General features: G+C 36.2%; 1 protein-coding gene across 1 annotated transcript; it reads left to right on the forward strand.

The window, feature by feature from the left end:
- Window positions 1-3292: 3292 nt before the first annotated feature.
- On the forward strand, window positions 3293-9056 carry LOC149225120 (uncharacterized). The gene is made up of 5 exons (XM_089376908.1): window positions 3293-4354; window positions 4640-4655; window positions 4739-5749; window positions 5872-6168; window positions 6248-9056. Exons 1-5 carry the CDS (start codon window positions 3396-3398, stop codon window positions 9008-9010), a joined length of 5046 nt encoding a protein of 1681 aa, XP_089233034.1. The 5' UTR covers window positions 3293-3395; the 3' UTR covers window positions 9011-9056.
- The last annotated feature ends 3313 nt before the right edge of the window (window positions 9057-12369 follow it).

A 12369-nucleotide genomic window follows, 5' to 3' on the forward strand; every position in this document is an offset into this window, starting at 1 on the left:
CTCAATTAGCAGGGCACTTTGGCATGGAGAGGACAACGATAGTGATGTAGAAATACTTCTACTAGCTAAATATCAAACAAGACATTAACAAATATATCAAAACATGCACTACTTGTGTCGTTGCTAAACCTACAGGGACAATATATTCCTCTTCCCAAACCATAAAATCCTTGAGAATAAGTCTCCATAAATTTTATGTCAAGAATGTCCTTGCCAAAACATGGTCACTATTATGCTTTTGTGGTTGATGATTAGTTCTCTAAGATGTCAACATTAGCACCCTATAAGAAGTGTGTCATAGTAAGATTTTAAATACCATTGCTTCTAAAAGAGAAAAAAGTTCATGTGTATCTTTTAGTCCATCTTTTCATCCACAATGGACAAGAAGCTAACCAAATCAATCACCTCCCATCCTAAGACTAATGGAGAGATGAAATTTGTTAACATCGTAATTATGCAAATTCTCACAGTGTACAACTTTAGACATCCACATACATAGGACAAAACCCTTCCTTATTCTCATCGAAGTTATAATAAAATTATTTATAGTTCTATCTACCATAGGTCTTTTTTGGTGTTTTTATGGTTCCATCCACTCGCCTCAATTATCCCTACCCATTACATTAGCATGGGAAAAGTGCCCTCATGCTCAAAATGAGACAAATAAAGCAACCAAATTTGGTTAATAGATCAAGTAAATTCAACAAGAAGTTCATGATATTTTCAAAAAGTGAATATCATGTATAACCAATGATTAATAAATATCGTCCACACAAGTTTTAGGTAGTGATAAGGTATGGTTGCACTTGCAAAAAACTCTTACATGAAGCTCAAACTGGTCTATTTTGGGCCCTATAACATCACCAAAGAAATGAATGATAATTATTTTGAATTTAATATTTCATCCGACTTAAACCTTATGTTTAATGTAAATATGTTTCAACCATTTTCCAACTCTAATGGATGCCTCAGAGGTGAAATAGCGCTTTTACCGCTATAGATCTCAATCTTAACTACATTGAGCAGACCACTTTAGATGGGATCTTAGATACCAAGTTGAAAAGCACCTACTAGCAAAATATATAACTCTTTTATATTCAGATCTCATTCCATGTATAACTCTTTTATATTGTCGAAGTATGCCATCTTCTTCACGAAGGAATGCAGTTCACGAGGAACCATTTTCAATAGAAGCTTCCCCACATATGCAGAAACTTGACACAATAACAATTATTGCTTCCCAAGGAGGAACAACTAATTTAGGTGGATTTCTAAGTCTATCATAATCTCATAAACAAAGTTAAATACTGTCGATGTTGCATGTCTTGGGATTTTAATACATTATTTGGGCCTTTCCCATGAATTTTGATTTATTTCATTGGCAATAATCCCTTAGAGGACCCAATTGGCCAAACTTGTAGAGCCTTAGATATCCTCTCTGAGAGTCTAAAGAATCTACAAAACAAATTTCGTGTGTGAAATTTATGGCCCCAAAAATTTAATGTTTAACTTAAGTTCATTTGGTTCCACCTTCCTTATGATACATCAACTCCCAAGACGAGGGTTTTAGGATCTTAATGATTTTGTCCCTTAAGACTTTAGCATTATGATAAAATAGAGTTTGAAACTCTTGTTTTGCGTTTTTTGGTATATGAACATAGTTGTTACCTGTCTTCTTAGAGGTAAGTTACCATCATATTAACCTTATGCATTGCTATAAATGTTGTAGTGTTTTTAACAGTGATCCATTAAAATAATTTGGTTTTCCTAAAGATACTTTATATTTAATATTATATCTTGTTTTGTTTTTGCAATATTTTGTGTTCTTTTATTTTATTTTCAATGTAACAAATATGATTGTGGCTCACACAATTTCTTAATTTGAGACAAGTTTGAATGCGAAATCTTCCTCTACACCAAATTTGTGCATTTATCATATTGTCTTTATGCATTCCAAATCTTTCATGTTCATGATAATCAATACACACTTCTTTATTTTTAATTTCATTTTAAATATTCAATACATTATCTAAATTCTTACCATTCTTACTATAACTTAAAGGAATATTCATGCATCCCCTAAATAGAATTTCATTTTAAATATTCAGTACATTATCTAAATTCTTATCATTCTTACTCTAACTTAAAAGAATATTCATGCATCCCCTAAATAGATAAGTAAAAACTACTTTCACCAACAATCATATTTTACTATCCCATAATAATTACTTAACTAAGAATATTAATAATTATAGAAGAATAAATCCATAATAAAAAATATTAATTTAGTTATGTGAGTTGGCAAATATAACTTATCTCCACACACTCAAAGAAATCATATTTAAAGTCTCTTTGAGAGAATTGTAATTGGGCCTAAGCATGAGTGGCTCAAAATTAAAGTAGTGTTATTTATTTATTATTTATTTGTAGATGTTATTAGTTTTTTGGGAATTTATATATACTATGGTTGTTATCGTATGAATCAGGAAAAGTACATATGGTTAAAAATAATTAATAAATATATATATATTAATTAATTACTGATAAAAAACATTTAATTATTTATTTTTAAGAAAAATAGTCGAGTCAGTACATATGGTTAAAAATAATTTATATATATATATATATATTAATTAATTACTGATAAAAACATTTAATTATTTATTTTTAAGAAAAATAGTCGAGTCAGTACATAGGGTTAAAAATAATTAATATATATATATATATAAATATTAATTAATTACTGATAAAAAAACATTTAATTATTTATTTTTGAAGAAAAATATTCTTCTCTCCGTAACACATTTTAAATGGTGTAGGTATAACGTTTACGTCACATCGCAACTGCGAATCAACGCGGACTGCTCAAGAACAATAGTGCTAAACGTTTGTGTGATAGAGAGCCGTGGAATAATCTATATTTTGTTACTCTGGAAAAAAAGGGTGGTTTGGCAGAGAGAAGGAGCGCGGAATAATATATATTTTGTTACTTTCGGTGGAAAAAGAAAAGGTGGGTCGGCACATAGAAGGAGCGCGGAACAATCATTTGGCATCTTCACTTTTAAAAGTGGGGACCCAAAGGGGCACATGGTGTTCAGCAACTGCGAATCAACGCGGACTGCTCAAGAACAATAGTGCTAGAGAGCTGTGAAATAATATATATTTTGTTACTGTCAGTTGAAAAAAAAAGATTGGTGGGCAGAGAGAAGAAGCGCGGAACAATCGTTTGGCATCTAAAAGTGGGGACCCAAATGATGGCTTCACCGCAGCTGGGGCACATGGTGTTCGGCAGAATCGTGGAAACGTCTACGTCTACGTCACATCGCAACTGCGAATCAACGCGGACTGCTCAAGAACAATAGTGCTAAACGCGTGCACGAAGTGTCAAAAATTGGATGATAGTGGGTATTGGTCTTCATTTTAAGCCGAAGCCTAATCTTGTGCTCTGTTTCCTCTGGTCCATACTACCTTTCAGAGCTTCAATCTTGGTTTCCATTAATCACCACTTGTTACAGTATTGCTATCTGTTCATCCAAATTCCAATGGGACAACCCACATCCACTCAGCGTGATACATCTGCTTCTGCTTCTTCATCCTCTTCTTCTGCGTTGACTCCTAGGGGGCCTGACGTTCAGAAATCATTTGCTATTAAATCCAGTGGATTGCAGGTCCTGCTTGACGAGCAGGAATTGGAGCCTGGACACATCATTCATTCTCAGATAAAAGCATCTTCCGCTTCTGCTACTGCTACTGTTTCTGCTACTGCTTCTGTTTCTGCATCTTCTTCATCCTCCTCCTATTCTCAGATAAAAGCATCTTCCGCTTCTGCTTCTGTTTCTGCTACTGCTTCTGCATCTTCTTCATCCTCCTCTTCTGCATCGACTCCTAATGGCCCTTATCAAGTGTTCATCAACCATAGGGGTCCCGACGTTAAGAAATCATTTGCTAGCTTTCTCTACCGTGAACTTAAATCCAGAGGATTGCAGGTCTTTCTTGACCAGCAGGAATTGGAGCCTGGACACATCATTCTTTCTCAGTTAGAAGAAGCCATTCAAAGCGCTTCTGTCCAGATCGCAATTTTCTCTAAAACCTATGCAGAATCTAAGTGGTGCCTGGACGACCTCGTCCACATGCTCGAAACGACGCGGAGGGATACAATAAGTCAGAGGGCTACAATTCTTCCCGTGTTTTACGGAGTTGAACCTTCTGAGCTCAGGCGGACAGACACAGGAGCGTATGCTACTGCCATGCGAAAACACGAGAAACGAAATAATTTGGAAACAATCCAGAAATGGAAGAAGGCTCTTTCTGATGTTGCAGGGATAAGCGGCTTCGAGCTAGAGGCGTGCAATGGGTGAGCATCTTTCACTATTCGCAAATTTATGTTACTTTTTCTTAAATTGAGTTGATTCTACAGCCCAGTAAGATGGCTAAAGTATCAAAGTTGAAATTTTTCAAAAAAAATTGAAATAAAAATAAAAATTTAAGATCAGAAATTAAGATAGATTTAATTAAGATGGATGTAAAATTTAATTGATAGATATATTGGTAGGTAAAATTTAATTCATAGGTACCTGACAAACTTAAGTAAGTCTGTTTACACTAGTTATTTTAGCTTTCTCTGAATTTGAATATTCAGGGACGAGGTGGAGCTGGTGGATATGGTGGTGCAAAGAGTTTTGAAAGAGTTTCCAAAACCACCACCGCTGTTTGTGGCCAACCATAAAATTGGTTGCAGGAAAAACTAGAAGACTTTGAGAGGACAACCCTATCTCGGCTGGAGGGGCAGAACCGGCTGGAGGCCAAGGTTGTGGGGATTGTGGGTTCAGGTGGAATTGGGAAATCGACACTAGCCAGAGAATTTTTCAACAATAAGAGATCAAATTACAATTTCTCCTCCTTTTTATTTGATGTAAGAGAAAATGCACGTACCAAGTCTCTAACTCATTTGCAAAGAGAGCTCATTAAGGACATAAAAGGAATAGATGTGGAAATTAAGAGCTGGGAAGAAGGTATTGGGATACTTGAAAAGAATCTCAAATCCTCTCACGCTCTCATAATATTAGACGATGTAGATCATCTCCATCAATTGAATGCTTTATTGCCCATCAAGCATGTCCTTGACCCCATGAGCTTGATTTTGATTACTTCTCGTGACAAGCATGTTCTTAGAACTGCAAGAATTGCAGACTCGTCAATTTATCAGCTCAAGGGCCTCGACAGAACACACTCTTTAGATCTTTTCTGTTGGCATGCCTTCTTTCAGCCACGTCCACCACCAGAATTTGTAGGGCTTGTAGATGGGTTTCTAGACGCCTGCGACGGATTGCCTCTGTCGTTGCAAGTGTTTGGGGCTTTACTCTGTCAACCAGACATATCCTGCTGGGAAGAGCAACTGAATGGACTTCAAAAGCTACCTCATGACATACAGAAGAGACTTACAATAAGTTACGATTCACTGAGTCAAGAGGAGCAGCAGATATTTTTAGATATCGCTTGTTTTTCTTTAGGAGAAGATAAGGATGAGTGGATTAAAATATGGGGTTGGTCAGGGTGGAAAGGTTCGATGGGGTTTCGAAATTTGCAGAATAAATGTCTTGTTGATGTGGATGAGTACAATAGCATAAAAATGCACGATCACCTGAGAGACTTGGGGAGAAGTATTGCTCAGGATCCATCATTGCCTCGTCGTCTCTGGCGTGCGACGCCGAAAGACGTCTATGATCTGCTGGAGCAATCATCATTATCTGTAAGTGCTTTAATCATCGCAACCTTTGTATTTGTGTCAACAATTTTCAAAGATTTTTTATTCAAAAATATTTCTGAAGCGTGCTGTGTTGTAATCCATTTTTGTTTTTATGTCACAAACAGGTAATAGAAGTGCGCGGAATTATAATGGCTCCTAGGTTGATCTGGAAGAAGGAAAGTTTCAGTGATCATTGGGAGGAGGAAAGTTTCAGTGATAAGGTGTTCCGAATCAGTAGATTGCAACTTCTTGAAGGTTGGGAAGATTTTGTTGAAGGCATATTGACTAAAGTGCGGTCACCAAATCTCAGATGGCTCCGCTGGTTTGATTGTCCGTGCTCTTCCCTACCCTCCTGTATCCCAATGCGCGATTTAAGATTTTTAGAAGTGCGGGGGAAGAGATTGGAAAGATTGGAATCTGAGGTATGTGAGTAGGATGTAGATGAACTTAATTTCTAATTTTGAATAGATGAGAATCATGATTGAAACGTGAACTTTGCAGCCACCCCTGCAGTTGCGGGAGTTACATATTTCAGCTCCACTCTTAGAGTTTCCAAACTCTTTATGTCACCTGCCGTACCTCCAAAAGATCAGTCTCATCCGCTGTACTTTTAAGGCGCTTCCAAATGCTTTCGGGACTTTAACGAATCTCCAAAAGATCAGTCTTTGGCGCTGTAAAAGTTTGGAGGCGCTTCCAGATTCCATAGAGAATTTAAGGAATCTCCAAAACATCAATCTGCGGGGTTGTACAAGTTTGGAGCTGCTTCCAAACGCCATCGGGGCTTTAATGAACCTTCAGACAATCGATCTGTCAGGGTGTGTAAATTTGAAGAGACTTCCAAATTTCTCCGAGAAATTATCAAACGTTCATACTATCAGTCTGCGGGGCTGTAAAAGATTGGAGGCGCTTCCAGATTCCATAGAGAATTTAAGGAATCTCAGAGAGATCGATATGGAGGGTTGTATAAGTTTGGAGGTGCTTCCCAAGGCCATCGGGGCTTTAATGAACCTTCAGAAAATCAATCTGTCACGGTGTGTAAATTTGAAGAGACTTCCAAATTTCTCCGAGAATTTATCAAACGTTAATACTATCAGTCTGAGGGGCTGTGAAAGTTTGGAGGCGCTTCCAGATTCCATAGAGAATTTAAGGAATCTCCAAAACATCAATCTGCGGGGTTGTACAAGTTTGGAGGTGCTTCCAAACGCCATCTGGGCTTTAATGAACCTTCAGGAAATCGATCTGTCAGGGTATGTAAATTTGAAGAGACTTCCAAATTTCCCCGAGAATTTATCAAATGTTCATAGTATCAGTCTGACGGGCTGTAAAAGTTTGGAGGCGCTTCCAGATTCCATAGAGAATTTAAGGAATCTCCGAAAGATCGATCTGGAGGGTTGTATAAGTTTGGAGGTGCTTCCAAACGCCATCGGGGCTTTAATGAACCTTCAGAAAATCGATCTGTCAGGGTGTGTAAATTTGAAGAGACTTCCAAATTTCTCCGAGAATTTATCAAACGTTCATACTATCAGTCTGAGGGGCTGTGAAAGTTTGGAGGCGCTTCCAGATTCCATAGAGAATTTAAGGAATCTCCAAAACATCAATCTGCGGGGTTGTACAAGTTTGGGGGTGCTTCCAAACGCCATCGGGGTTTTAATGAACCTTCAGAAAATCGATCTGTCAGGGTGTGTAAATTTGAAGAGACTTCCAAATTTCTCCGAAAATTTATCAAACGTTCATACTATCAGTCTGAGCAACTGTATAAGTTTTGAGGCGCTTCCAGATTCCATAGAGAATTTAAGGAATCTCCGAGAGATCGATCTGGAGGGTTGTATAAGTTTGGAGGTGCTTCCAAACGCCATCGGGGCTTTAATGAACCTTCAGAAAATCGATCTGTCAGGGTGTGTAAATTTGAAGAGACTTCCAAATTTCTCCAAGAATTTATCAAACGTTAATACTATCAGTCTGAGGCGCTGTGAAAGTTTGGAGGCGCTTCCAGATTCCATAGAGAATTTAAGGAATCTCCAAAAGATCAATCTGCGGGGTTGTAGAAGTTTGGAGGTGCTTCCAAACGCCATTGGGGCTTTAATGAACCTTCAGAAAATCGACGTGTCAGGGTGTGTAAATTTGAAGAGACTTCCAAATTTCTCCGAGAATTTATCAAACGTTCATACTATCAGTCTGAGCAACTGTATAAGTTTTGAGGCGCTTCCAGATTCCATAGAGAATCTACTGCGACTGAGGCATCTCCATTTGGGTTGTTGTAGCAGGTTGATACTCTCCAATGAAACGCTTGGTAACATCACCACGCTGAAATGCTTAGATCTCTCAGGTTGTCTCCAAATAGAAGTATTACCTCTCCGGGTGCTACAACAATGGTCCTTGAAAAGGTTAAATTTGTTGAGTACCAACATAAGAGAGTTGCCCAGTGCGCCTACTGTATGCCTAAACAATTTGGAAGTTCTGATCTTAGGAAGCCCGCTGTTGAAAGTGCTTCCACCATGGCTCGGTTCCCTAGAGAATTTGAAAGATTTGCTGCTCCATGGATGCCGGAAATTGAAATGTCTGCCCGATTCAATCGGACAGTGCAGTCAGATGAGAATTATGGAGATTTCAAAATGTGGAATACAATATTTACCAGACTCTGTCATGCAGCTGAACAATCTGGAAATTTTAAGAGTACGCGGTTGTCCATTACGCGAACTACCATTCAAGAAGAAGGTTGAAGGACAAGGAGAACCATCTGTTGAGTTAACAGAGACTTCCCAAGGGAGGGAATTGGATTCTTCCAGTGACAGAAGCATGAATGGACTACGTGAGATTCATCTGTACCTCACAGAAATATCGGAGGTGTCCTTCCCTGCAGGTGTCGGTCCCAACCTTGAGGAACTGAAGATCAGGTGGTGTAATGATCTGGTGGAGGTTGGAGCATTGCCAACCACCCTAAAACATCTAGATTTGAGGGGTTGTGGTGCATTGAGGAAAGTAGGAGGGCTGTGTGGTCTTGCACAACTTGATCGGCTGGACATAAGGGGATGTTGCGCCCTGGAAGTAGAGGAGCTGCCATGTCTTGAAACTGTGATATCCATGGACACATTACGGCCAATTTTGAGATCTTTGAAGATATTGAAGACCCCGTTGGAGACTTACGACCCCGACGAGGAAGAAGAGGAGCAGATGACGACGGCGGCCCTGGATAGCGGTAGTTTGTCAGCTCTCCGTTTATGTGAATATATCTTTCAAACCAATGGTGTTATTTTTGTAAAGTAAAATAATTTTATAATTATATAAACAAATATGCAATGTTTTTTATTCATTAAGTAAAAAGTTTAAAAAATTAAGAAAAATGGTAAAAAATATAATTTATTTAATTAAATTAATAGTGGTTAATATGTAAATGGAATTTTATATTTTGGTTTAGAAGGAACTAATAAATTGAGATGTGAAGTGGATATATTAATTCTTTATTTAAACATTTGGATTTGCATAAATTTTGGTGGGTAATAACCTGTGGTAAGTTTGCACATTATAATTTTACTTACATAAATATTGAGGAAAAGATAAATAATAATAAGAAATAATTTCAAGTAAATATAGTTATTTGCATCTTATTTCCATCTATTATTTATGCAAAGACTTGATTAAATTATAATAGGAACAGACATTACAATTTGGATTTCTCTTTAACTTAAAGATATTTTTTTTGGATATTGAATTTTTATGCTCTCATGAACAAATATCACAGGTTCGGTATAAGTGGTAATCACCATATAAGATTCCAATTTTCAGTCCACAGGTTCGGTATAAGTGGTAATCACCATATAAGATTCCAATTTTCAGTCCTAATCTCAAATAGTGTGAGTGTGAGATGCTTGATAAAGTGTGAGTGTGATATACTTAATATTTTGAGGTGAGTTCCAAATAATATTTTAAATGGTGTAGGTGTAAGTGGCAAACACCATACAATCATAATAATACTGCAAGATTCCAATTTTCAAAAGTGCGAGTGTCAGATGTTTAATATATTGAGGTTGAGGTGAGTTTTGAGCCATACATTAAGAACTGAGAAAATGATGTTTTAAAGTTTATTAGTAGAAAAAATATTGATATAACATGAAATTGTAATATATAATATGTTAATTTGGAATAATCACAATTCACATTTTATTATTGAACTCGATTAGAAAGAAGAGAAGAGTACTATTATGAAATAAATTTTTAACATTCCATTGTTAAATTTATAGTTATAAAATTGGTTTGAATTGAATATTAAATATATAATTATTACAAATTAAAGAAAATTTATAAGGTTTGACATTAATATTATTAAAGATGTTAATATTAAATTTATAAGGTTTGATATTAATATTATTGAAGATATTAATATTAAAGTGAAGAAGGGTGTTTTATAATATTTGATATTAAAATTATTGATGATGTTAACATAGGATGTTATCATATTAATAATTGGATTTACATTTTAAAGCTAGTTTCCATATATACATAAATTTTGATGTTGATATATCTTACAAATTGATTTTATTTTACAATTATTGTGTTAATAAAATTAATTACAACATACATAATAGAAAATATCCCATCGATCCAAAAAGACGATATAATATTCAAGTCTTTAGCATTTGAAATTATCTTAAAACCAACTATCTAAGCAAACAAATCAGATCTAACTACTTGTGAAAAAATTAACTCTTGCATGCAACAAAAAACAAGAAAAGCAATCACACATAATGCATAATTATTTCTGCTCTTTTAAATTAGTTCATGATTTAAAATATCTTTAGGACTTATAAGAGCTTCCTTATAGGAAAAATGGCTTTGAGGAATTAAATTAAATAGACAACAAAGCTGGAAATTTTAGTGTACACAGAAATTGACGCATCTTCCTCTGCAGTCCATATGATTATATGAAATTCGTATGGCCTGCTCTGCAATTCATATATCTGTAAAAAATCCATACAAATGGTTATACGACTTGCTCTATTGGTATGTATGCTCTTCTCCTTGCTACTAGTTGGCTACCTTCTCCTTTTTGAACCACTGATGAAACTCCTCGCCAATGGCTGAAAATAAGATCTTTGATTTTCTCCTTGACTCACGTGATTTGTGAAATGAATGCTCTCTATGTGTCCTTTCCCTTTTCTCTCTCTTTATTTTATAACTTTGACATGAACCAAAAGCCTAATCTTCAACGATTAAGATATAATCGTGATATCAATGGCTCTCTTTTAATTAAATCATTAAGTGACCCACTTTAGTCACTTTATTAATTAAAAGTCACTTTAATAAAAAAAGTTCACTTAATTAATTAATTAATAAAGTGAACTTCTAAAAAAAAACATAGGATACATTTAATGATGATTTCCATAAATAGAAAACCTCATGGAAATATCTTTCTGAGCTATAAACACTAATACTCCCTCTTAGCAAGGAAGGTATTCTCCACTACTCCAAGCTTGTCTCGAAACTAGACGAACTTGCACTTCACCAAGGGCTTGGTGAAAATGTCTACCAACTACTCCTTTGTAGAAATATATTGGAGCTTGACTGCTCCCTTCAACACCCTATCTCTGATGAAGTGGTATTTGATCTCAATGTGCTTTGACCTATTGTGAGACATTGGATTCTCCAAGAGTTTGGTACAATTCTGGTTATGGTAGTGGATCATTGTCGACTCAAGCTTCTAACCAATTAATCTTGTGAGTAGCTTTTTGAAGCCAAATGGCTTCACAACTATCTAGACTATTAGCCATGTACTCTTCCTCAACTAAACTAAGTGTTGTTGAGGTTTACTTCCTGTTGAATCAACAAATCATTGTTGAGGCAAAACTAAAGCAACACCCATAGGTGCTCTTCCGATCTATATCATTACCTGCCTAGTTTGAATCTTAGTACTCCTTTAGCCTCATATCATCCCTACCATGGTGCTGCAATCCATATCATATTGCACCCTACAAATATTTCAACACATTCTTTACTACAACCCATTGAAACTCCCTTGGTCCTACCATTGATTAGATTAGGGTGTTAACAACAAAGTTGATGTTTGGTTGAGTGCTGACCATATACATCAACGAGTTAATTAATTACTTGTCCTATATGGACTTTGCCAAATCTAAAACTGAAAAATCAATCTTCTTTAGGCTGATCACCATTGGAGTGGCCATTGGTCTGTTGTCCTCCATCCTGAATAACTTTGGGATCTCTATAGTGTACTTCCGTTATTCAAGGAAGATCTTTCCCAATTATTGCCAAACCTCAAGCCCTAGAAAGTAATGCATCGACCTAATATCCTTCAACTCAATTTTTTATGCTAGATATGACTTGCAACCTACAATCAATCTCTCTGCACCTATCAAAATGAGATTGTCCATATACAACACCAAAATGAGGGGCTCAGGTGAAACTAACAAAGAGTATAGGTTGGGATCTCCCTCATTCTTGGTGAATCCTATGCCCTATAGATAGTTTTCAATGCTAACATACCAAGATTTGGGTGCATGTTTGAGTCCATACAACGATTTCTTAAGCCTACATACATGCGTGTCTCTATTGTTGACCTCAAACCCATGCCATTGCTTGACGTAGGCTTCTTATTCAATGATGCCTTT

This window comes from Pinus tabuliformis, chromosome J, assembly GCF_031772625.1.
Source record: "Pinus tabuliformis cultivar Carrire ecotype Pingquan chromosome J, CPIR1, whole genome shotgun sequence".
Classification (NCBI taxonomy): Eukaryota; Viridiplantae; Streptophyta; class Pinopsida; order Pinales; family Pinaceae; genus Pinus; species Pinus tabuliformis.